This window comes from Simochromis diagramma, unplaced genomic scaffold (genome assembly GCF_900408965.1).
Source record: "Simochromis diagramma unplaced genomic scaffold, fSimDia1.1 OVJJ01000343.1, whole genome shotgun sequence".
In the NCBI taxonomy this organism is placed as follows: Eukaryota; Metazoa; Chordata; class Actinopteri; order Cichliformes; family Cichlidae; genus Simochromis; species Simochromis diagramma.
The window spans coordinates 13613839-13639056 of NW_024386831.1; the positions used below are offsets into that span (position 1 = coordinate 13613839).

Here is a 25218-nt window from a genome sequence, read left to right on the forward strand (position 1 = left end):
TTATACCACAGGAACGGTTACATATATATATACATATACACACACACAGTAGTATTGTATATATATGTATAGATATAGAGTATATTAGATATATATAGATATATATATAAAGGGGAATAATAGATATATATAATATATAGAGATACATACATATATATACATTAACAGTATATATATACATATCTACTAAACTATAACAATACATATAGTATATATAGAATAATAATACATATATATATATAGATATTATATTATTAATATATATCTATATATGTTATGTCGTTGATAATAAATATAGATATGTATATAGATATATATATATGTGTGTGTGATATATGTGTTGATGTGATATATATATAGTATATAATATATATCTATATATACATATATATTCTATATATACACACACACATATCGACACACACAGATATCATATATATATATATACTATATATCTATATATATACAATTATATATATATAATATATCATATATATATATCTATATTCTATTCTATATATATATATACATATATATATGTTAAATGTAGAATGTGCACAAGAACCTACAACTTTCTGTTTGCGATGGCCTAAGTTTAACACAGTATGTGTCCTCTCAGCAGCGCCCTTTCCCTGATGAACCCCACATCCAGGGGCCCAAAAGAGTTGATCATCTAACATGCAGGCTGCCTGGAGCCATGGAAATCTGACATTTGTCCTTATTCAAATGAACACAAACAATATGCATCTCATGCCTCTCCCTAACCTGTGCCAAATCTAAGGCATAGGGACCAGCAGTCTTAATGCATTGTCCTCCAAGTACATGCCTCTACTCGTGACTGCGGCCGCACAGCAATCACGCTCAAAGCCTGCAGTAAGAGCAGGCTGCAAAAAAGCAGCATCTGTACTAGCAACAGTGGTCATTACAGTTCTAGTCGGCAGTGCTAGGGGTCACAAATTGAATTAAGGTCATACAGTGAAAGAAAGCGTTAAAGGTGAGACAAGTTTACGTCACGTGTACGGCGTAATAGGTTACGGCAGTTTTTTCTAACACTCTTTATGGTGATTGAAAGAAATCCTTCGATTAACTAACTGTTTGCAATGTGCAGGTGTCACTCACAGTTAAGGATTTTAAAAAATTATAACACTGTTTCAGTTACCTTACCTCTACAGTGGTTTATAATGACATTATGCTTATTGTTTTCCCTCACCGTGTAATTTTCAGACATAGCAGGTGGGTGTTTTAAGCCAAAAAACAAACAAAAAGAAAGCACAGAGTGTTCTGCCTTTGTGCACAAGACAGATAAAATGAGCAACAATGCAGTGGCTGTGATGGTGCACTTGGGAGCTAGTCAAACCCAGCACAGCAAATACAGTCAGATGCATAAATATAAACTGGCAACTGCTGCAAACCTTTAAAAAGCAACTGATGTTAATCATTGTGATGTCATTTTTGAGTACTTGTGACTATTAGTAAAATGTGGGTTTCATTCAAAATACACCACAGTATCCATGTTTGCACACTGATGGAGAAGCATATTATATTTCAGGGTTTTAATGTACTAATCTCTGGTGAGATTTTTGTTGATATAAATTCCACATATGCCACTTTTTATAGGTTTTGCAAATGATGAATATCTTCATCCCTATATGTAGCCTTTCATGCTGAGCCCAGCATGAACCCGTTTACTACTCTGAAGTAAAAACCTTTGCAAAAACACCTACATAAGAAGGTTATTGCCATAAGACCGGTGTATACACGGTAAACTCCCCCCGAATTGCACTTGCCTGAAGCAACACCTACTACATTAAATGTTTATCCATGTGGACTTCCCATCTCTTGCTGTTCTGTCTGTGTGTGCAGAAGGTAGCGGCCTGGCCTGGAACCGTGTGACACAGAGCAAGGGCTCTCATGTCTTCGGGGTGTTCCACAGAGCATGATCATGAAAAGCAGAAAAATGAAGAAAACCGCAAAAGGTTGAGCCATGGAAACGTCTTTCTTCTGCACGTCAGTTAATTTCCTCTTTTTCCCTTTGGTTCCACATCACTTTTCTATTATGTTTTGAACACAGTGAAAACATAATACAAATCATGCTGCTGGAAAAAAAAAATCTAATCATTACACCCTCAAATGAAAAAATGGATACCAGTGAAAAATGTACGGGAATTGTTATTTTTCACATTCTAATTCACATCACAAGGAACCGAAGAGAAACTCATGCTGTATATCAGATTGGTTTGGTGCCTTTTGCCCCAAGCCATGCAGCACACACTGATATTAGTTTTAAATACAGATTGCTGGCAATAATAGAACAGAAGAGTCCATGCTTGCCACATGGGCCTGGTCTGGAGTGCCTCACATTGCCGGTTTACAAAGACGGCTTCAATCACAAAGCACAAATAAATGTAGTTCTTTGGGCTCTGTCAACTGTAAACTGTTATTGATCCCAACAAATGAAATTTGTTCACGTTGATCGATCAAACATATTATCTGTGTTTTCCAGTCTATTACCAGCAAGTGGAAACTCAGGAGGCATCAATAAATAGAGTTGGGTCACCCCGGGTAGATTCCTTTCAAGCTAGAAGGGCTTTAAAAACAGACGACCAAACATAAGTACTTGTACTTAAAGGTAATGGACCTGCATCATGACTAAACACTAAGTGCCTGGGGTGTCTAGATGGGAAAAGCACTTCTGTAGCACCTTCAAGGTCTAGAGGTACTTGTGTATGTACTGTATACTTGCCCTCTTCTCTTCTGCCCCTGCTAATACCCCCCACCCTCGCTCCTCTACGTTCGAAAGCCTTCCAGCTGGCACCCAGTGCCTGTACTTGGCAGGTCGGAGGGAACATGAGAATTAAACCTATAACGCCCCAGTTACCAGTTCTCAAATATCAGTGGAGTCCAGCACTTCACCAGGGACTGGTGAAAGGAAAACATGTTAGTGGAACAAAAAGCTCCTTCTGGCAATACTCCACTCAAGTGTTCTGCTCACTGCTGTTACAGGAGCAAAGTTTTCATTAGGAATTACAGTAGGTACAAATGATCGCATGAAGGCGGAATCCATCTGAAAGTTGGATAACAAAGCGATGTATGTAGGCTGCGTCTAACGTTCGGTTTGATGGACAAAATGTTTTCAGACTAAACTTACTGTTTAGGCTTTAAGGACTTCTGCTGAATGCTGCAGAGAGATGCAAAAAGCTGCAAAGAACTAGACTAACCTGTCATCTTCACACACTGTACAGTCACTCATCATGTGCTATACATTTCTAAAAATTAACGCAGTCTAATGCAACAAGACTGCAATGTGTTCTGGGAGGTTATAATGTTCAGGTGTTTGAAGTGTTTAAATGAAGGTGTTTGGCCCTTTGGGTTTTTGGTTGAATTGCACTGAAATATTCCGAAACAGGTAAACAGTGTGGATATGTGATAAAGAAATACATAAAAACAAATAAAATAGCAGCTGCAGTTTTGAGTGAGTGACTTTTAAGTTACGGTAAGTCTTCAAATTATTTAGTTGTTGGACATCATCGTCATCATTTTGTGCCGCATTCAGGGATGTGGTCAGCATCAGTAAAGATGCATTTAATAAACAAAATCATGCGACAACAACCGTGTGGTAAACAAGTACAATAACTTCTTTTTATAGCTGAGCCAATTCTGCTTTCTGAGTTATTAAATGCCGACTATAACGTGCCTGTGAGAGATTACCAAAACCTCGGCTGAACTTAGTGCTTCCCTCCATCATTTCACATTTCTTCAGACTAACGGGAGAGTGACAGCTTGTCCACAAACCGAAGGCAGCCTTACCAGGAATAGGGATATCCGCCTCTCTACAGTGATAGAGCAGCTCTGATAGCTCCTTTATTATGGAAAATTATTTTAAACAGCATAAAACGGCGGGGCTCATTTTTTCCATGTTTCTGCCACTATCATTCCAGCTATTGATAAGATGTCTAAATTTATTGCAGAATAATTCTGCAGGAAAAGAGATAAAAGGTTGCTGAATAAAATATGAGGCAAAGGCTGTAAATTGTAGCAATGCATATCATTTCATTCAAATGTGGGACGCAATTACCATCTGCTACACTCATCAGTCCCCTCCTTTATGACTTAATTATATGTTTAATGCTATCAGATCAAGGAAAGGGCAAAACAGATGAATGAGAGAGAAAGAGAAAAGATTCCGCAACAAGACAAAAGGCAGATGAAAAGTAACATAAAAGGATGGAATTGATTTCATTCACCAGGAAATAGAAAAAGTTAATTTAGATACAATGTTCCCTCATCTCCTGTGCCTTTGTAAGATAATAAACCCAGCGTGTTGCCAATAGGTCCCGCACCAGTCAAACAAAAGAAGTCAAGTTCCTCAAAACTAAAAGTCTTCTTCCTTAACCATTTGAAGCGATAACAACTCGGTGAATCATTCAAAGTGTTGGATGATCATCACAGTAATTTCAGTCCATGCAATTCTTGTATGACAACTGCGCATGATCTTAAAATATTAGCAATATTTACTTTTGCATGAGTTGAGATGAAACAGTATACTCTATAACATTTGTTCTGTGCTTAAATTTAACTCGATGGGGGTGAAGGAGGCATACTTCTTCTGCACATTTTCTATTCTCTTGTCAGTTCTTTTACATTGATTATGCTTCTTGGGGGGTTTTTGCAATAAAACGAAACAGTCTTTGTTAAATCTTTACTCTATGTTATTCCATTACCAGAGTGAAAATTCAACTTTGAGACTGAAACTTTTTGTTTGGATGCAAATCGTGTACGCCAGTGTTCACAAAGAAAACTGGGGTTGTCCAAATGGCTTTGGGGTAAAAAGCTAGCCAGTGGGCATCCCAGGTGCCAGCGGGCACTGTCCTAACTGTGTACCTTTGGCCAGAACTCATTATAGGGTGACATTTAGGACTGCTGCTGTCCATGCCAAGTCAGCCTTCTGGATTGAGACAAATTATGTAGTTATTTTTTATGTCAGACATTAAGCCATACCCAGTGGGAGCCAAATCAGTATCACCTTCATGTCACCTGGAAAAAAAACGATAAAGGATGTGGACTTCTTAAACAGGGGCATTATTCAATTCTGGTCTTACACATCAAGATTGGAACGAAATACGACCACCTAACATACAAAAAATTTGATTATAAACTGATATTCAGCTAAATTGTTATTTTTTTTAATGCAAGACTTTCATGCAATCGAGCTATTAGTTCCCAAAGGGTTCTCTCAACACCCCAAGAGAAAATAATATTCCCAGTAATTTGTTTAAAAAAAAAAAAACAGAGCTTTTTTGAAAATATTTGCTACGTCTGTGCTGCAGATGGTGCACTCTTTTCCTTCCCTCTGTCGTAACTGTCTCTGCAAAGCCTTAAACGCAGAAAAGAGGAGACTGAATGAGGTGTTTGATCCAAGGGTTTATTTTAAATGCAGAGAAAAACTTTTAACTGGGCTGAATGCTGTGTTCTGAAACAATGCACCTGTGTCATGCCACTGCTGAAATGGATATTATTTATCATAATTTGACAGAAAATCTCAGCACTTTTTAAAAGATATCAATATTTTGATGTTGCATGACAGCACTTTGCAAGGTAGAATTGCCTGGTTTTGCTTTACCTCTGTAAATATATTTGGGAACGCAAATAAAACAACAGTCTTTGATGCAGATCCTTCCTTAAGATCTTCCTGAAGCAGATTGTCCTCCCACAGAGAGTCCGTGAGCATGAGCAGAACTAAAGCGCCATCTTGTGGACTTAAACAAGTACAGCAAAGAGATACAGGCACTGTCTGCCAGGTTTTCAGTTTACAGGTTAGGCTACAGAGGTGCATTTAAACCCCTGAAATAATAGAGTGTAAAATAACGCGTTACTAGTCAAACCACACACTGCATAAGGCATACGAGTTAAATAATACGGCACATTTTTTAATAAGAAAAAATAAAAACACCTATTAAAGCAATCAATGAATATTTTATAGTGCCCTCATTTAGCGGGAGACACATTTTTTAATGTGGGAATCTCATTAATTCATCAAACAGCTGACAATTAAATACAGATGAGACCGTCACTGAGAAGTATACACTGGCAGACAGGGCACACAAAGCGTGAAATAAATCCCACTTGTTTACCTGCTTTGTGTTATTGGGCAAATTGTAGATAATTCCTCATTTAGTGTATTCACGGGAAAGCATTCACATGATGCATATGCTGTGAGTGTTTTCTACACAAACTTCAAGATGTAACAAACAGCAAGAAATGGGATATAATTGATTATAAGTTAATTGTGCAAAGGTCTCTCTGATGGGAGCCATCTGTCAAAACAAGCCACACATCCACTAATTCTAATCATAATTAATTAAATGGCTAACAAATTACATACATCATAGTTAGTAAAGGGGGAAAACTACCGCAGGAACTGTTATGAAACAAATTAGCTTTAACAATGAAAGAAAATTACATCACATAACTAAATATTATCCTCGTTTCCGCAAGCCATATTTCTTAATGAATTCTCTAATTAATTTAATTCACACAATGTGCATAATTTGGAGCTGAAAATGTCAGTGGGTCAGACTTAACCATATTGTTGCTGGCTGTCTATTTCAACGAGTGCCATATTAGCACAACATGACCTCTATGTAAATTACACAGACCAACTGTTGTAATTTTAATTCCAGAGTCAAATTAACATGTTCCGAAGATATCATACAAGTGCATTTAGCTCATTTTACACGTGCTAGTGTCAGCTGATGATTTCCACTTGCTTTAATTTTGTGGACTCCTTTTGATGGGAAACTTGATGACAGTGCAAGTTTCAGACGTTCGGTCATGGCAGAAAGCCTGTTATTGCTTTTATGCTTCTTACATTAAGTGCTGAACTTTCTCGTCAAGGTGACTTACCACTCTCAAAACCTAAGGCTAGTGGACCTTCATGCTTGTGCAGACCCTGTGATTTGGCTCATTCAAAACCCACTTGCATGTAAATTACTACACAATTTCTAATGAAGATGGGAATGTTGGCTACCTCTTAGGTTTTTTTAACACTTATCTCAATAACTCACTCCATAGTGTCGAGGTCAGAACACACAATTAAAGTCAGCAAGGCTGAAATGATCTTTGTCACCGGTGTATTTGTAACTGCAGAGTGAATAAATAATGTCCCGTGATTATAGGCAGTAACTGATTATTTCTGGGATTATTTTTAATGGGTTTTGAGTTGGAAAAGAACCTAAAAAGAATAGTTTTCCCCTTAGACTAATCTCGTAAGGATCTTCTTTTACATGGGTGGATCAAAGTTTGGTTAATGGCAACATTTACACATGGGAAATGAATATAAATCATTACAACTAGTAAGAATTAAGGATACAACGTTTATTATTGATCAAACTGCTGATAATTTACTCAATTTATTCATTAACTATAGGCTCAAATGGCATACAATATTGAAACTCGCTGCCAGATTTAGACTTAATCAGCAATTTTACCTGTATTTAAATTGATGAACTGGTAGATTTCCTCTCCATAAGCTCATTCCAAGTCCACTACTATTACCTGTTTGTGTCCGTTCTGTTGTACTGCATTTAAAGCTTGACAATCACCGCGCTGTCACCTTTAACTTGGTACTGTTTCCTAACCCCCGTGCCTATTTAATTTACACAAAATGCACTCAAATTGGCCAAATGATGCCAGCATGAGTGAGATGCAGAAATCTGTGAATACATGAATAATTTGGCCAGTGGATGGAGCATATAAGCTTGCACATGCATTGCAAGGCTCGGGGGCTATCCTGAGGCCAATCATTTAGCTAACACGCTAATGAAAGTGTGTGTAGTGCAGCTAAGGGCAGCCACCATGGGAGGTAACACTCCCCTCCCTCCTCATGTTGGAGACTGTTAATAGGCTGGATGGAGCCAATGGTACTCCCATGAGAGGCCTGCTGATGAAGAGGAAAACCTGTCCTTGCCTCCACTAATCACTGCCTAATGGCTGCAGTAACACAGGTTTTACAAATGCAATTGTACACGTGTGTGTTTGTGTGTGTGTGTACCCAGCCAAGGTTATTATAGTTAATGAAACTAAAACATAAAATTAAATGTACCCAAAAAAACATATTGGTAAACTGAAAAAATACAAACTGGACTTTTGAAAGGAAAAACAAAGTGAACTCATAACAGCAAATAGAAATGTAAAGAAATGGAGGTTTTTGTGCATGTGTTTATTGAGACTGGGATGCCTGTATGACTGTGAGCAAATTTCTATGACAAACTGTTGACATTTTACAATAGTTACAGTCACTGATATTGTGTTGTAATATACAATATTCTCCTGACAAAGACCCCCTTATCATGGCGAGACCCGTGACCTCCACACACAATGTAGTGCTCACAACTCAGCTGTGTTGTATGCATTTGTGTTGCTGCCAAGTCACTTGTGAAATTCTAGAGAGCCTGATTAACAATGCTAGCTTTAAGATTTGTATTCAATTCATTTGTTTGTTTCTCACTTCTCGGCCACACTGCACCATCTTGCTTGGACCCAGGAACTGTCAAACCAGTCCAGGCCCTTTTGGATTCCTTTTAAGTCAATTTCCTGGGGGAATGTGGCAAATCTGGTATGGAGAATGGGGGTGTTTTCTCTTTTGTTTGACAGCTGTGTTGATTTAAAGCAGGCCAAAATAACAACAACAACAACAACAATAATAATAATGATGATGATGATGATGATGATGATGATGATAATAATAATAATAATAATAATGATGATGATGATGATAATAAAAGCTTGACTAGAAAAGTACCCAAGTCCTCACAGTTTAACGACAATCTAAATCCGACTGCTTCAGTGGGCCAATCATGTTTATAACTTTTAAGCTAAATATAACAAGCTGGTGACTCCTTAATCCTAGTGATGTGTCCATATCTAAAAGCCCTAGATTAATGGATCGAAGTGACTGTATGAAAACTCGATTACAATAAGAATAGGCAACTATTTCTGGAGAAAACACCCACACAATTCAGGTGTGTGCAGTGTAATCTCCTCTAAAAATGAGAACAAGACGAATAACGTCAGACTAGTTTTAACAAAGGTGACCGAACAATTGAAAAAGGCGCAGCCATAGTCACATCACCGTGAAACTACGCGTCCTGCGTAGCTTCCATACTACTTGGCAATATTGTTCCTGTTGTAAAGTGAACGGGGAAACACGGAACTGAGTTAACAGAGCGCTTCCGGTTATAACTTCCAAAGTAAAAGTTCTTAAAGAATTAGATGTAATAATTTGTCATGGCCAGTTTTATTTATTAAAATATATATCTTCTAATTATAGACGGTTGTTTCCAAAATCCAAACCAGATCATGGATTTCAATCCAAGACTTTCTCACTATGAGGCAACAGTTCTGACCTCTGCATCACCATGCTGTCCTGTGGTAGAAACAAGCTTCCATAATTAGTTTTGGTTGAGCTAGTAATTTCTTTATCCAATAAGGATCATGAATATTGAAATAAAATTCAGTGATGCATGCAAAGATCAGGGTTTACCAGATACTGCATATAAATGTTGTAAATAATATTGCAAAATCTAATATCCAACATAAATGTATAATCTATTCCAATTAATATAAAATATAAAATAAATAAGGTCACACTTCTAAGAAAAATAGGTCATCACAGTTAACTAAAATACACTTAAAACTAAAGCTAATTGTGATAAAAAATAAATAAATAAATAAATAAATATCACATTTAGTTTTAATTGTGATAAAAATAAATAAATAAACATTAGATTTTGTAAAATTAAAACTAACTGAAATGATTTTGTGACCTTGGAAAATTAACTAAAATAAAATAAAAAAAATATAGAGGAAATATCCTTAGTTTAAATATTTGTTAGCTCTGTTTAATCTCGAAATTTCGCCTTTTTTATTTCATGTCTTTTATTCATTTTTTTTTTTTTAAATGTGCCCCTAATATCCCCTCGTTCATTACTGATTGTGAAATAATTTCTTTAGATTCCTTTATTTTGAAGGCGAAACGTCCAGTTTCCTGTACCGTCCGCGTTCTCTCCCGCTGACTTGCTTTCCGGGCAGAAACTCCGTCCAATCACTTTACTGACTATGTGGAAGTCGGCTGCAACGTCCTCATACAAAACTGAAGTTAAAGTTGTGGCGTGGATAGACCCTGCGGCGAAACCGAAAACTTTTCTCTTTGACGTCGAAAGGTTTGTGGAGTATTTCGAGGTAGACGTAATGGCTCGCGGATGTGGACATGACCGAACCGGTACTGTACGTTAAGGCAAATTAGTGCTTTAACATTGTACCTACGTGCTGTGCCACGGGAGTCGGACCCTGCTGTATTGATGAGTGACAACACTGACTACCGCTGCTGCTCCGTGAAATATTTCTAGCATGCCACGCAGGCAGATAACTTCTCCAAAGACTAGGAAAGTGTGCCACAGAGGCGGCACTTTCAGTATGGTTCTTTGACGTGTTTTTACATTTACAAAGGGTTTGTTTGTTTGTTTAAATTAAAACTATGTCAATAATGAGGATTAGAAGATATTTAAGGGACAGCGGGAGGGTGCTGGCGTTTGTGTTCGTAGCTTCTGTCATTTGGCTGCTGTTTGACATGGCTGCTCTCCGCATGTCACTAAACGAAGTGAATACCGAGCTGCTAAAAGAGCGTGTGATAAGAGAAAAGGAGCTTTTCAAACAGCAGCTGAAGGCCACGCAGCACACTAGAAGGGGGTTTAAACACCCGGTGCAGAGGATGGACTGGACACAGGCGGGGAAAGGACCACTCACTTCAGGTGTCAAACTTGACCAGGTTTACAGACATGGAGGCAAAGAACGGGATCAAAAGGGGAACTTTATTAAAAGTCAAGGAGACAATGTTCCCAAACGTGATAATGGAGCTTCCCTGCACAATTTTACTCCAAATCAGGAAGTTCATAGGAAGAAGAAACCTGTACATTTTGATCTAAATGTAGCAGTGGCAAATGTAACCCAGAAAAATAAACTTGCCTTAAAGGAGGAGCCTGTTGAAGTTGCACAAAGTCATCGGGACAAGACGGATAAGGCAAATAAAGCAGTTAAAAAGCAGCTTGAGGCTGAGGAGGCACACCCAGATAAAACAACACCCAAACAACCTCCCAACAAGGATGTAAAAAGACTAGAGAACGAAGATACAAAAGAAAGGGAGCAGCTCAGCGAGACTGTTAAAAGTCCTGTGAATGAAAAAAAGGAACCTGTGAAGCCTTTAGTCATTCTCCAAGGAGGATCCGACTCCAAGAATAACTCTGCTGTTAGAAAATCAGGTGTCCACAAAGTGCTTTCTCTGGATTTGACTTCCAGTCCTAGAGACGCTAACGCAGTAGGCCAGTTTGGTCAGCCAGCTGTCGTTGGCTGGAAAGAGGATGCAGAGGTGAAGAAGAGATGGGACGAAGGCCATTTTAACGTCTACCTCAGTGACAAGATTCCAGTGGACCGTGCCATTCCAGACACCAGGCCGCAGATGTGAGTCTTCTGCACGTCATCTCTGAAGCTGCCACCACTTGCAAAGCTTGAATGTTAATTTTTGCTGTGTTTTCCAGGTGTGAACAGAGTCTGGTCCACGATGACTTACCTTCCACCAGCGTGATCTTCTGCTTCGTGGATGAAGTGTGGTCAACGCTCCTCCGCTCCGTGCACAGTGTGCTCAACAGATCTCCACCCCACCTCCTTAAAGAGATTATTCTGGTGGATGACTTCAGCACAAAAGGTAACAGTGTCTGGAATTCATCATAGTTTGGCCTCGTCTTCATGGGGTATCTCAGTTGGGTTGATTAAAAATTTGTTATTAAATGTTGGCTATTCGAATATCTTTTTCATTGTATGCTCAAATGCAATGTACTATATAGATTGTTAGGAAAACCATGAGATCATTATTGATCAGCCAGAAGTGTTAAAATATGTGACAGCTGCATATTGGTTTTACAATTAAACCATTGATTTATTTTACATGTACCTACTATTACTTAAGTGATTGATTGGATGATTGATTTTTATTTATTTTTTTAATTACTGTATAATCTATGCAGGCTTAGCAACAATATAAATGATCATAATTTTATTGGCTTTCAGATTGTCATTTTTAATTGTTCTCTGCTGTCAGTGTAACTTGCATGCATGAAGTAGCTTTACCAAGAGCTTTTACTCTGGCAGACTATCTTAAAAAGCAGCTGGATGATTACATGGCCCAGTTTCCCAAAGTGCGAATCGTTCGTCTCAAGGAGCGCCAGGGCTTGATCAGAGCTAGGCTAGCTGGAGCTGCTGTTGCCAAAGGTATGTATGGTCAAGACTAATCTCATATAAGGGTGTCTCTTATACTTTATGAGTCTATAAACGTGGTATAGATACGGGTTAGAGGATACGGCCCCCAAAAAAGAAAGATAAAGACAGCAATAAAATATGCATTAATATGTCAAATTGTGTGCTCAGGTAAACTAATGTAGGAACAAGGGTCATAAATAATGTCAGCAGGTTAATATATTTAATTGAACTACATTCATGTGACAGCCTTGTTGTGAAGTATTCTATTATTTAATTTGAACTATGTTTTGATTTAATGTTTGAGGTGCTGTAAAAAATGTTTGACTTGACAAAGCACAAAAATCTTACCTGAACCCTTCATGGCTGCCACCTTTTGCACCTCTGCACAACCTGCTGCTCTGTTGACCAAATGTTCTTGTTGGGTCTCTAGCTATGACTCAAGAAACCAAACAATACTTATAAATGGAAGCGCTTGCAGTCCTCAAGGCCAAGGGTGGTGGATCAGGTCTCAGGACCAGCAAAATATAATCCATAATGCAGCGTTACTCTTCTGACACCAGCGTGCATGGCAAATGCAGGTGGTCAGATGTATGTCCCTGTTTTTACACCTTTCAGATTAGAACTGTAAAAACATTATGCAATATATGCAGTAATACTATTATTATTATTATTATTGATGTTACTGCAAATGTTCTTTACATGCATTGACAAAAGTGACTCATGAGGGTTGTGTGCGTTGTAGGGTTCTTAAAACGTTTAACTGCAGCAGGACTCTTATGCTTTCCTTTGATGCAGGTGAGGTTCTTACCTTTCTTGACTCCCATATTGAATGCAATGTGGGGTGGCTGGAGCCGCTCTTAGAGAGAGTCTATCTGGATCGAAAGAAAGTACCCTGTCCAGTTATTGAAGTTATCAGTGATAAGGACATGAGGTAAGTGGATAATACCATATTTAATTAATTAGTTATGTGTTTTGGTATAATAACAGCCAAAAAATGAATTGTGTTGTGGCTTTTCATCCTCAGTTATATGATGGTTGACAACTTCCAAAGGGGTATTTTCAAATGGCCTTTGGTGTTTGGTTGGAGTGCAGTACCACCAGAGGATATCAAGAAATTTAATTTGACCATCTCTGATCCTATCAGGTAAAATTTATGTTTTGGTTTTTTTTTGTTGTTGTTGTTTTTATAGCTCTAGTGGCTATTTTTAGTAATCTCTTTTGTTTGTTTTCTGTCCTGTAGATGCCCAGTTATGGCTGGGGGCCTTTTCTCAATTGACAAACAATACTTCTTCGAACTTGGTACCTATGATCCCGGTCTGGATGTGTGGGGTGGGGAGAACATGGAGATTTCATTTAAGGTTTGTCACTCAGCTAATTTACTGGGAATATTGGTCACAGTTGTTTGGAAACATCCTTCAAGTTAGTGTTTGTCACATGGCTGATGATGTGCTGTACCTGTTGCCGTTTGAACAGATCTGGATGTGCGGCGGAGAAATCGAGATTATCCCCTGCTCTCGTGTGGGACACATTTTCCGCGGGCAGAATCCGTATAAATTTCCCAAAGACCGGCAGAAGACAGTGGAGCGTAACCTGGCAAGGGTGGCTGAAGTGTGGCTAGATGAGTACAAGGATCTTTTCTATGGCCATGGATACAACCACCTGCTGGATCAAAAGCGCATTGATATTGGCAACCTCACAGAGCAGATTGAGCTAAGGAAGAAGCTGAAATGCAAAAGCTTCAAGTGGTACCTGGATAATGTTTATCCGGACATGGTTGCTCCTTTAGTGAAAGCTGAAGGCCTGGTATGTACTCTATCTGTTAATTTAACCCAGTGTCAGCATTCTGTCTGATTGGAATATAAACGGACTATTTTCTTGTGTTCTTGTAAATCAGTAAACAAATCCTGTGTTTACTGGGGTTTCACTTCTCTTAAAATGCTTTCTTTTTTTTCTTTTTTTTAGGTCTTCAATCGTGGCTTGAGAAAATGCCTTGCTTTGAATAACGGCTCTTTGTGCTTTGAGACGTGTGATCTCAGCAAGCAGGTAGGTGTTTAACAGATTATTTAAATGTAAATATCACCAAATGATCTATAGTAGGGCTTTTTGTATGTGTTTTTCTTAGTCTTTACACAGGCAAAAAATGTGGATGATTTGCATGTTTGGTGGTCATGACTGTGGTAATTATGGTGGGGGAATAACAAAAATACCCAGAAATAACCAAGACAAATGCAGTCAAAGTCTGAGAAAGGACCCAAGCCACTATAAACAAGTGTGGAGTCCAAGACGAGACCAAGTTTTTCTAAATGTGGCCTCTTTGGATTCAAGTCAGCACCACTGAGGCATCTTTCAAAATCTTACATTGTTTGACATGCAGCATATTTACCTCCTGGTCACTCTCTCTCCTTTTCTCTCATTTTCAGGGTCAGCACTTTAATTACACCTGGATTAAACACATTCAGCAGCAGAACCTGTGTGTTGCTGCCCAAGGCAGCGGCAATAGGTTTGCTTTACGGTCATGTGACGGCACCAAGCCTGAGCTCCGCTGGTTCCACAAATCCTCCAACTCTGCTCTGGTAGGTTGACTAAGGATGTGCCATTTGCTTTGTACAATATCTTTGTTTTGTCTTTAGTCCAAACCACAGAGCTGGCCTCCTTTAAATCCACGTAAGGAGTGTTTAGATGCAAGAGTTGCATTCATGTCCCTCCCACCTTTTTTTTTTTTTTTTTTTTTTTTGTCTTTAAGGCGGAGCACCTCATAGCAGAGTTTGTTTCGAACCATATGTGCCTGGAAGCAGGACCTGGGAGTGACGACCTTCATCTCAACCCTTGTGAACCCAGCAGTATCTTCCAGAAGTGGCAGTTCACGAACTACCTTGTGTAGTGGATGAGACTGAAATGAGTTTTATGTGATAAAAATGCACTACAAAAAAACTTCAGTGGCCTCATGCTACAGCACGGTCCATGGTCCAGCCTCAAATCAGGACTTTCCAGGGTACAAAAGAAGCGTTTTGGGGGCATTAATAAGCATGATTTCTTTTTTTTTTTTCTTTTTTTTTAAGTGACTGATGTGGGATTGTGTGCCAAAGGACTGGGACTTAGTAATTTAAAAAAAATAATATCCTCTACACTATCACCTGGGGAAAAAGTGAGATTCAGATGGACATCTTTGTTTAACACTTCAGTTCTTTAGTAAAACATTTACAAAGATCGAAGGTTAAACAGTGCCTTATAGATTCATCATTGCTGGGACTAAATAATGAGTTAAATTGCATGAAGCTGTTTGTGTAAAACACTTTTTTTTTTTTTTTTTTTAAATATCTCGAGATGAAATGTGTGCTTTGAGCGGTCATTTGGGGGGAAAAGCTGCTTTTGTGGGGTTTTTATGTGTCGGTTTTGCTGTGAAAACTTGATGATTTTGTTTTTGTCACTAGAGGGAAGTGTTGCTTCAAAACACTCAATAAACCTGTGCTCTGATTTCATGAGTTTATTACATGATCACAAACATTTCAAGAAAAAGACATGAATGAAAATGCATTTTTGGTGAAAGTAGGTGAAAATAATAACAAGTTGATGAATGTGCAACAGTATATATTTTGTTATTTCCCTCCATCTGCCATTTGAATTTCTTTTTAATAGTTATTTACTGAGGTTACTTCTGAGGAATTTAAAACTTTTAAAGCTGGATTTCTCATACCAAAAATCTTAATAGCCAATAGTAACAACATAAATCAACGGTTTTCTTTACAAATATGAGATGTTTTCGCTCTATTGAGCCAAGTACCTTAACTGTGACTGTTATGTATGCATGTAAGGTTTGCACATAATGGGGTGTTACATTGGATATTTCTGTGTAAACTGTAAAGCACACATGTTGCTTTTGTTTTGTTTTGTTTTTTTTGTTACGGTTTCATTAGATGGACATTGAAACCAGATTCTTAGTGATTAATTGTCATGTACTCAAACTCATCTATCTTCTGACGGGTGTTGCCTCTGCGGATCCTGCGATAGGACACGGTGCTGTACTTGGTAGATGTGAGATGGTTAAATGAATGCTGGTGGCTCTCACTGCAGCCAGATTTCTTTACCAAAGGCAGGCTGGAGTAACCCGGGTGGGGGTTTTGATAAAGACCAGCATGGACATTAAAGTTCGGACCCTGCTCAGCTTTCTGATCCACTTGAAGCCGACCAGCACCTGATTTCTGGTCTTCAGCACCAAACAGCTGGTCTGGGTAGTTTGCCTCCCTGTGCAGCCTTGCATAACCCTCCTCATTAGGTACATCAAAGCTTAGGGCTGGTGTGTGAGTTTCTAGTTCCACTTCTTCCTCTTTGATTTGCCGATTTGCTAAAGAGAAAACGAAAGACAAAATCTTTTCTTTTACAGTCTATAAACAAAGACCACTTTTATTTCAATGCAAAGTTATATGAAATTCCTCTTACCTTCTTCCGCTGATACATTTTGTTCAGGGTGAGCTTGCATTTCTACAGTTGTCCAGTGTGGCTGCAAAAACTCCTTACACATTCTCATAAACTCTCCTGGAGTCTGTTCAGAATCAGCACCTTGTTCCCCAGAGTCTAATGCAAACATTAGTTTAGCTTTGGCCGTATGAAACTTTTGGGGTTCTTCTTGGGTCCAAGTGATCTGATGGGTCATTTCCATTCCCATGTCTAAATTTTCTTTGGCAATATTGGCTTCATGTTCTTCCCCTGCCTTTACCTCTCTCTGATGGCTAGGTTCATCTGCCACAGTGTTTGCAAGATGTCGGCACTTGATGCCGGTTGATGCAGTAGATGCAGTAACGATGTTCAGCTGAGCTTGCTCCTCATCACTGTAAAACACAGAGTCATCTCCCTCTTCCAGGGTCCACACATCTCTATCTTCAGGTTCCTTCAGAGTCTTAAAGGTTTCAATGCTGATCCCACTGAGAATCTCCAGTACCTGAGGTGCCAGTGCATCTTCTTCTTCTTCTGCACTGCGTTTTGGGGTATTTGGAGGGATTGCACTCATCTCCATCTGTCTTTTGGTTCTTGAGTAGTGTTGAAAATGGCAAATCAGTTCTGATGCACTTTCTCTTAAATCCCAACTTAAACAAGTATTGTCACATTACCTTCTCCGCTGGTCCGAATGTGTTGTTCCTGTTTTGCTTTGTCAGTCAACTGAGAAAGTATCCATCGTGCTTTTCAATGAGCGATGCAAGCTCGGGCTCTGTGGTGGGCTCTGTACCGCTAGTACCATGTAAATCTCTGTTTGTGTTGAATCACCAAAGAACAGAGGCTTTGCTGTAGTCCAAACAAAGGTTCATTGTGGCTCTGGGACCTACGATTGTACTCATATTTAAATCTGTACTTGGTGACCACCTTCATTCTGCAATGTTTTGAGTCAAGATTAACATTCTGGTTATTCTGTTTTCAATGCACTACTTACAGTCTGAACCAACAAAGTTTGTACACCCTGAAACAGCTTAAGAACATAAAGACTTCAAGGATCTAGAACAACTAAATTGCTAACGAAACATACAGTAAAATCACCACTGATTCATTCCACATAGAAGTGGAAATTCCATTAATATGCTATAACATACTGCAATTCAAGTGGACTACAAAAAGGAACTAGACATTTGCACCTTATCTGCTCTGTGGCTTTTCTATGATAGGAAACTTTGACCAATAGCAGGTAGCTCTTTTTAGGCCAGACTGTTAATAGTATAAAGAGTGATTATGTCTGTACTTGATTTAAAGCTGAAAGTGATCTTGCGTCTTCAGGTAAGAAGTATTTGAGCAATAGCACAGTTTTTGTCATTTTGCCTCTTTACACCACTACAGTGGATTTTAAATCAAACATTTAAGATATGACTGAAGTACAGACTTTTAACTTTAATTCAGCGGGTGTAACAAAAGTATTGTGTTGACTCTTTAGCATTTAGTTTTATACTTGATCACTAATTTCTTGCTCATTGTAAAGACCCTTTTTGTTTGCCTTGATACTCTTGGGTTGATTTTGCAGTATGCTTTTGGTCATTATCTATTAATATCCATCCTTATCCATCCCATCAGTTTTTGCAGCATTTGACTGAGTAGGGTATCCGGTCGTTAAGTGATGACGTGACGAATCCTACTTCCAGGCCTAAAGTAGTCTGCGTTTAATATGGCTTTTGTGTTGTTAACATGTTTAATGTTATGTATTTTCTTCTATTTAATCTCAAAAAGCTCCTAAAACAGTCAGTGATCACTGTTGACCTCCCTCGGCTTTTATTACCGCTAATCATTTATTTAAGCTCAGTTTTTAAAACCTTAGGATGTAACTACAGCCCAGCCCATGCAGCAGTATATGAATGACTAACCTCATATTGTGGATGGATTATCTCAGTTGTTCTCCTGGCTGAAGTTTGGTCCTTTTACAGCATCCTGCCATGCGATTACATTTGTTCCTGACCACCGAGAACACTCACGTTAACTTTTATCGAGTGGAAAAAAAATTAGCTTGTTGGATGTTAAACTCAATTGTTACACCTGGTAGAGGAGAACGCTGATCATTTTATTAAAGATGAAAGACTTTAGACAGTTTTTCAACTCTTAGTAATGCCATAGTGATCGTTTGATATATGGACCTGCAGCAGAGTTTAGGCCCAGACATGGTTAGTGACGTCAGACTTAACGACCGGATAGCCTTGTATACACACTTCCTGTTACTCCACCATGTTTGACAGATGGTGTGGTTTACTTCAGATTTTGAGCTGCTCCTTTCCTTCTCCACATTTTTCTCTTTGCATTGTTCTGGTACAAGTTGATCTAAGTTTCATCTGTCTGTCTTTTGATTGCAGACTATGACAATGATGTGTCTGGCTCCATAAGTGTGTTTCTGACATGGTTAGAAGTTGGGAAGGAGGTTTTCTTATTGTGTTGTTTTCCATTTTCTTCAAGATGTTTGTTGTTGCCGAGTTGCCCAGTGAACTATTTTGTTTATTTCGTCATTCTTAAGGTTTGCTGTCTCTCTCGTAAGTTTATTTTGTTTTTCAAACAGATTTGTAATCTCATTCACCAAATCTCTCTCACCATATACAACTTCAACACTTCAACACAACTTAATTGTTATGGATTATCTAGGAAACGGGCTTCATCTGGCCTTGAAGCTGCTGTAATAATGCGATACATTGTATCGGGGGTAACTTGCTTTCTTTGTGAAGGTAACAACCCTTTCCAATTTATCCATCAGTTGTAGTACAAGCCCTCTTTCTGTAGCAGCAACTTGAAACAACAGAAGTAGTTATTTTACAGGATATAGATGAATTCTTTTCAACTAGTTTTAAAGCCGTATTCATTTCTTCAATTAATTCATCTTTTAATGACACAGTAATTTTTTTCACTACCTGCATCTTGCACCAGTAATTTTCAGTGAGTGTGGCTCACTCCAAAGTTGCATCTTCACCAACATTGAGACTGCAATGCTACATGAAAAGTAAAAGGAAGCACCGGTGACTGGAAACATCTTTAAAAGTTTATTGTTCGTTAAGAATTTTCTGTACATCATGATTTTATTTACAAAAGAAAAAAGACTGTGGATCATCGACATTAATGACACTCTTGCCACAGAAAATAAATGATACATTTTTACAGCAATTTCAACAATTTACAAGAAATTGTTACTTTCAGTGTTTCTGAATACTGAAAGAAACTTATACACAGTCGGAAAAAACAATTTGGAAATGAAAGCACTTAAGTAGTACTCTCATACCCACATCCTGTTTTTGAGCTGAGCAGCTATCTATAGGGCGTAGAGGCTTGGTTTTGGTTTTGAGCACCTGAATATGTCATAAGTGATTTATGTCTTCTCATGTGCTTTAGGTTACATGTTTGTGTTAAATTTTGAAGTTGGCTACATTGATACAGTTGCTGCGACTTAAATCGATTAATGCTCATCACAATCTGTGAATATGACAAAAAATGAATTCAAGTAAGTAGGATATATAATTTCATCTGTCACACTTTACAGTCTGTTCAGTTTACATTCATTCAGCCTGCATTTGTTTTTGTAATGCTTTTGTGCCACAAGTTAAAGCCAAGCAAGCGAGCCAGGCAGGAACTATAGGGGTAAATGCAAACAGTATAAAAGTGTCCAACTTGTTTGCATTCCCATGAAGGGTTAACCCAGGCTTTTAAGTGTGGCGAAACACTTGATTGCATTGTCTGTTTCTATTTGTAATGTGTTAGGAACTTGACAGACCCTGTTTACCAACACTTAATACTGAATAGACACAAGGAGCATTTGGAAAGCGAATCACTGAGTGTTTGTTCCCATCTCCTCCTCTTCAACTGATCGTTGAAGTCCAGGAATTAACTTGAGAATGTGTTTGCGGACACTGGTTCTCCTGCCTCTTCTGGGCAGGGTTCCAAACAAGGACGAGATCCTTGTTTCGTCCCAGGACGGAGACAGAGAGCTGGTGCTGCCGGCCAAACTGGAGCTGCTGGAGCGGCCAAGAGGTTGGTGGTGATTGCTGGAGCTCGATGTGTGAGCTGAAGAGCTGTCTTGCGAAGGAAAGTCTTTGGAGAAGAAGCAGTTATCATCTGTGGTGCTGGCTGCACTGCTGGGACAGGGTGAGCTCACGTCCCCAAACACACTGGCTTGGTCACTATCATCTGTCATCACACTCCTGTAGCTGCTGTCACTGGAAAAACGCCGGCCCAAGCGCCTGATGGGGGAGCTCAAAATAGCTGTGGAGTCTATCAGGAGGTCGAGACTGCTGTCGTTTAAATTACCTGAAAGCACAACAAAATCCCAGTTAGCTGATAAGAAATTTGTATCAGGAAGCTCATCAGCAACTTCCGCTGTATGTTTATCTGTCAGGGGAAGGCCATTTGAATTATCTGGAGTTTACACATCAATTCACATCATCGATGGCACATGCTTCAGAGAAATGTTAATGGCTGTGAGAAAGGAAGTGCTGTGGTCTGACAGCTGAGCATACTTCTCACCTCGCATTAGACGCTTTTCCTGTAAATTAAGGCCCTGCAGCTCCACCAATTTCTCACGTAGTGATTGCTGTATGGGCAAAAAAGACAACAAAAACATTACACTTGTGCTTCCAGTAAAACTCTTAACTAATTCGCTGAGAACATTTGCCTACAAAGATATTTTCACACAATGTCCATGCAGAGTATAGCCTGAGTAATTCAGCTGTGCAGCTGCAGGTTAGAAAGTATTGCTGGGGGCGTTTGAGGCTTCACTACTGCATGGCTTGGTGACTGCTCTTTTTTTTTCTTTGCCTACAACACACAGCTAAATGGTGTCACCATCAAACACAGACAGGATTTAAGAGACTCACCTTGAGGGCGTCCATCTTCTTCTCCAACTCTATCTGCTTCACTATATTCCCACAAACAGTCTCTAGTCTGGAAGAATATATAACACATAATTACACTCTGTTATAATGCTATTATAAACTATTGTTATAGTGACTTTTTAGTTATCATCTGTTGTGCTTTTTTTTTTCTAGCAGTATTTAGGAAGTTATAAATGTTGTCACTCACTTTAGACAGTTGGTGGATTTTCTTATCTGATCAAGCACGCACTGGTGAGATGAGCCTTCAATGCTGACGCCATTGACTGTGACAATTATATCGCCTGTAAAAGATAAGGATGCAGAAATATAAGGAACGAATTGGTTATGATTACACAACATAGCTGTAAACTGCATGTGCACATCAGTGCGTGAGATTGCAGGCGTAGGTGTGAAGGCATGTAGGTATTCACATATGTGGTAAGCGATATATCTGTCAATCGTCACGCAGCCCAAACGGTAATGGTAACATCAATGTCTCAGTGGGGCCTATACGGTAGAAAGGATGTGGGCGGCTCACCTGCGGTCAGGCCAGCACTCTCAGCAACACTGTCCTCGTTCACCTTGCAAACAAACGTGCACATCTCCACTGCAGGGCTGTTTTTCAGCTGCAGCCCGTAAGTCTGCAAAGAGAGACAAACGTGTCACAAAAAAGCGAGCCAAAAGCAACCCTTTTTTTTCCCCCCACACAACTTAAGCATGCTTCAGTGTTTGCTTACCTGAATTTCAAAACCAAATGTCTCATTGTCTTGCTTTTCCAAAATAATCGTGGTTCTGTGCAAAAGCAGAAAAAGCAAACGACTATTAATTAATATCAATTTTTAAGAAATGTAATAAACTGTTCATGCACAAAAAGTCCAGTAGACAGTTTTTCTTTTACACGTATAAAAGGAAAAAAGATGAAAAGTTGCACATCAATTCTGATATATTTACCGTTGTGGGTCTGTGTAATCAACCAGTGAGTTGGAGTAAGCCGGCTTGGACTGCAAACAGAGAGATGCAGAGTTCCTCTTTAAAAACAACAAAGGGCACTTTTTAAACTTTTAACCCTTCCTAGAAAGTATAAAAGTGTTGTTTTTTAAAAATAACAATAGAGATTTAAAAATTATTTGGTGAGCTGCAGAGAGCTGCTTTGTTTATTTCTCGTAAATTGGTGAAACTATATCACATTACAGCTTAAATCTCAGCTGTAATCTCACGTTGCAAATCAGTGTTTCGGTTATTTGATTTAGACAGCAGAATTCCGAGTATTTACTGATGTGAAATTATAAACACACATACGTGTATTGCACTTGACATATTGTCTCACCTTGCAAACTCTGGGCTGTGAGCCAGTGCTGTGACGGTGCCGATCACTGTTCCCCCTCAGTGAAGCTCGGTACCACAGAGAACTTTTCTTCTTTGGGGTATTATCCAGAATGTAACTCTCCTGGCTGCCCTGGCGCTGAAGTCCATTGATATTCATGATGGAGTGCATGGTAGAATAGTCCTCAAAGCAGCATCGTGTCCTGCTGCAGCAGATCTTCTGCAATTGTGTGGTCCTGCCCTGCCGTGCAGCCAAAAGCAAATGCATCAAGCGGAAATCCACATCATGTGATAGCTGTGGTAAACCGCATCTGCACTTCTCAGCTTCACGTACCTTGTTTCCTGTTCACCGCCTTTAACTTTTTTCTGTCTTTTCTCAAGAAGTGCTTCTGTGTTGGTTTGAAAAGAAAAAGCAAGGAGAGTGTTTAAGCTGTTTCTTTTTGAATTCCCCTTCAAACAGTCCCCTTTTCTTTTAGCAGTCTTTGCAATTTGATTTATGGTCTGTCAGAAATCAGCAATGCATGAGAAACTGGCCACCTCACCTCTCCAGCAGCACCTGCTTTCAGCCTCACTCACTCTCAGTTTCTCAATGGGGTAAGCCTGTGTTCTGTGCTCTGCCAAGCAGGGAGACTTGTCTTATAGGGCCAGACAAAAGGCTGATTTAGCTCAAGGCCAGTTTCATGCTTCCTAAACAGACAGCACGGGTCACTGGGCCGAAGGCATCAGACATGGTTGGATCAAAAGAAAAAAAACACACACACAGGCAGGCAGGCTGGCAGGCGTGCAGACAGTGGTTAAAGAAAACTAAGCTATGGTGCACAAACTTCCTCTTTCTCTCGCCAACACCATTGCCTTTAAAATATATACAGAGTTGCTTTACACTCCATTGTATAAAGCCCATGTAAGAAGCAGGCTGCCTTACAGCAATCCACTCTGCCCCACTGACCCTCAGGAACAGTTTGCTAAATAACCACGAGACCGTCTGGACACTGAAGTCCCGTGTGCTCCATTCAATCCATTACTTGCATAATTGGGTTGGAAAATTGATTTATGTAGAGTATCAAAATCTTGCACTACCCCTGTCTTTATATTGTACTTTCAACAACCCAGAGTTTATAGCCAGGTCATGTCCTTCATAACATGCAGTACCAATTTTAAAGCATGTGATTGGCAATGGTTAATTTTTAAGCATGACGATTATCCCAAACACTCATCCAAATGCAGTGAAAGCATATACAAAGACACAAAATTCACTACATTATTGTACCTGGTCCTAAAAAATCTTTGAAACACGGTGTCTAACCAGATGCTTACTCTGGATGGCATTCCCTTAGCCTCCAGCAACACTCTGAGAAATCTTCGAGTCCTTTTTAATCAGGATATGTCCTTCAGTGAGCACATTAAACAAATATGTAGGACTGTCTTTATTCATTTGCACAATATCACTAAAATTAGAAACATCCTGTCTCAAAGTGATGCTGAAAAGCTAGCTCATGCATTTATTCATGACTGAAAAGCCTTCAGGTGATCCAGAACAGCCAAGAGAGTATTAACTAGGACTAGAAAGATATTGTCCCATATTCATTTCACTTCACTGGTTACCCTTTAAATCCAGAATCGAATTTAAAATCCTTCTCCTCAGGCCCCATCATATCTTAAAGACAGTACTTTTGGTTCCTAGGGTATTTAAAAGTAGAATGAGAGGCAGTGTCTTAAGCTATCAAACACCACTTCTATTAAACCATCTCGCAGTTTGGATTCAGACATCTTCTCTACTTTTGAATGTCTTCTTAACTTTTCCATTTTTATAAAGCCTGTAGTTCAGATTGAAGTGACCGTCGTGTTGCAACAGGCCGCTGAAGTCTTTCCATGATGCACTGAACTTTTTTGTTGTTGTTGTTGTTCAATCATCTCTTCTCACTCTGTGTGTTTTTACACCACTACTGTATTTAACCATTAGTAATTATTAAACTCTGGCTCTCGTCCATAACGTGCCTTTTGACTTCTCCATTTTCCATCACCTTCAACCATAAGGGGAAAGAGATGACCCGTTCTTGTTTCTGAGCAATGTAGTCAATGACTTTGCTGAGCGCAAGGCCGGAAAGATAAAGCTCTGGTGGGTTAGTAGTTCATGTTTTTAGAGATGACTGACACATTATTACACGCATTTGTTGAAAATTTGCAGTCACACTGTGCGTTATGTGTATGATGTATCTAGAACCTGTTCCACAGGAAATGATTGATGAATGATGAATGAGTGTGATTGTGGTGA

The 25218-nt window shown here is 39.1% G+C and overlaps 3 protein-coding genes across 4 annotated transcripts; 1 reads left to right on the top strand and 2 right to left on the bottom strand.

Annotated features, from left to right (window-relative positions):
* Positions 1 to 10082: 10082 nt before the first annotated feature.
* LOC120731158 (polypeptide N-acetylgalactosaminyltransferase 5) lies at positions 10083 to 15891 on the top strand. The gene is made up of 10 exons (XM_040028022.1): positions 10083 to 11514; positions 11592 to 11758; positions 12202 to 12321; positions 13105 to 13240; positions 13334 to 13453; positions 13550 to 13667; positions 13783 to 14112; positions 14272 to 14352; positions 14730 to 14882; positions 15053 to 15891. The coding sequence occupies exons 1-10, from the start codon at positions 10535 to 10537 to the stop codon at positions 15188 to 15190; spliced, it is 2343 nt and encodes a 780-aa protein (XP_039883956.1). The 5' UTR covers positions 10083 to 10534; the 3' UTR covers positions 15191 to 15891.
* Positions 15892 to 16117: 226 nt separating this feature from the next.
* LOC120731159 lies at positions 16118 to 17563 on the bottom strand. Its single transcript, XM_040028023.1, has 3 exons — positions 17415 to 17563; positions 16747 to 17333; positions 16118 to 16651 (listed from the first exon to the last, which is right to left on the bottom strand). Exons 2-3 carry the CDS (start codon positions 17318 to 17320, stop codon positions 16245 to 16247), a joined length of 981 nt encoding a protein of 326 aa, XP_039883957.1. The 5' UTR covers positions 17321 to 17333; positions 17415 to 17563; the 3' UTR covers positions 16118 to 16244.
* A 2216-nt stretch (positions 17564 to 19779) lies between these two features.
* LOC120731165 (cytohesin 1 interacting protein) lies at positions 19780 to 23206 on the bottom strand. Of its 2 annotated transcripts, none has more exons than XM_040028040.1 (8): positions 22951 to 23206; positions 22575 to 22651; positions 22361 to 22415; positions 22162 to 22264; positions 21832 to 21925; positions 21627 to 21693; positions 21277 to 21343; positions 19780 to 21060 (listed from the first exon to the last, which is right to left on the bottom strand). In XM_040028040.1, exons 1-8 carry the CDS (start codon positions 23116 to 23118, stop codon positions 20582 to 20584), a joined length of 1110 nt encoding a protein of 369 aa, XP_039883974.1. In that variant the 5' UTR covers positions 23119 to 23206; the 3' UTR covers positions 19780 to 20581. The 2 variants fall into 2 exon arrangements, with proteins under 2 accessions (XP_039883974.1, XP_039883975.1); XM_040028041.1 differs by having other exon boundaries at positions 22575 to 22624; positions 22951 to 23202.
* Positions 23207 to 25218: the final 2012 nt, after the last annotated feature.

Bases quoted from the DNA above. Each gene is read 5' to 3' on its own strand.
- LOC120731158 (XM_040028022.1), top strand. From the start codon at position 10,535: ATGTCAATAATGAGGATTAGAAGATATTTAAGGGACAGCGGGAGGGTG. The intron at 13,454-13,549 runs GTAAAATTTATG...TCTGTCCTGTAG, and splicing joins ACCATCTCTGATCCTATCAG to ATGCCCAGTTATGGCTGGGG. The intron at 14,883-15,052 runs GTAGGTTGACTA...TTTGTCTTTAAG, and splicing joins AATCCTCCAACTCTGCTCTG to GCGGAGCACCTCATAGCAGA.
- LOC120731159 (XM_040028023.1), bottom strand. From the start codon at position 17,320: ATGGAGATGAGTGCAATCCCTCCAAATACCCCAAAACGCAGTGCAGAA. The intron at 16,652-16,746 runs GTAAGAGGAATT...TTTTCTCTTTAG, and splicing joins AAATGTATCAGCGGAAGAAG to CAAATCGGCAAATCAAAGAG.
- LOC120731165 (XM_040028040.1), bottom strand. From the start codon at position 23,118: ATGCACTCCATCATGAATATCAATGGACTTCAGCGCCAGGGCAGCCAG. The intron at 21,694-21,831 runs GTGAGTGACAAC...ATATTCTTCCAG, and splicing joins AAATCCACCAACTGTCTAAA to ACTAGAGACTGTTTGTGGGA. The intron at 21,061-21,276 runs GTGAGAAGTATG...TTGTGCTTTCAG, and splicing joins GGAAAAGCGTCTAATGCGAG to GTAATTTAAACGACAGCAGT.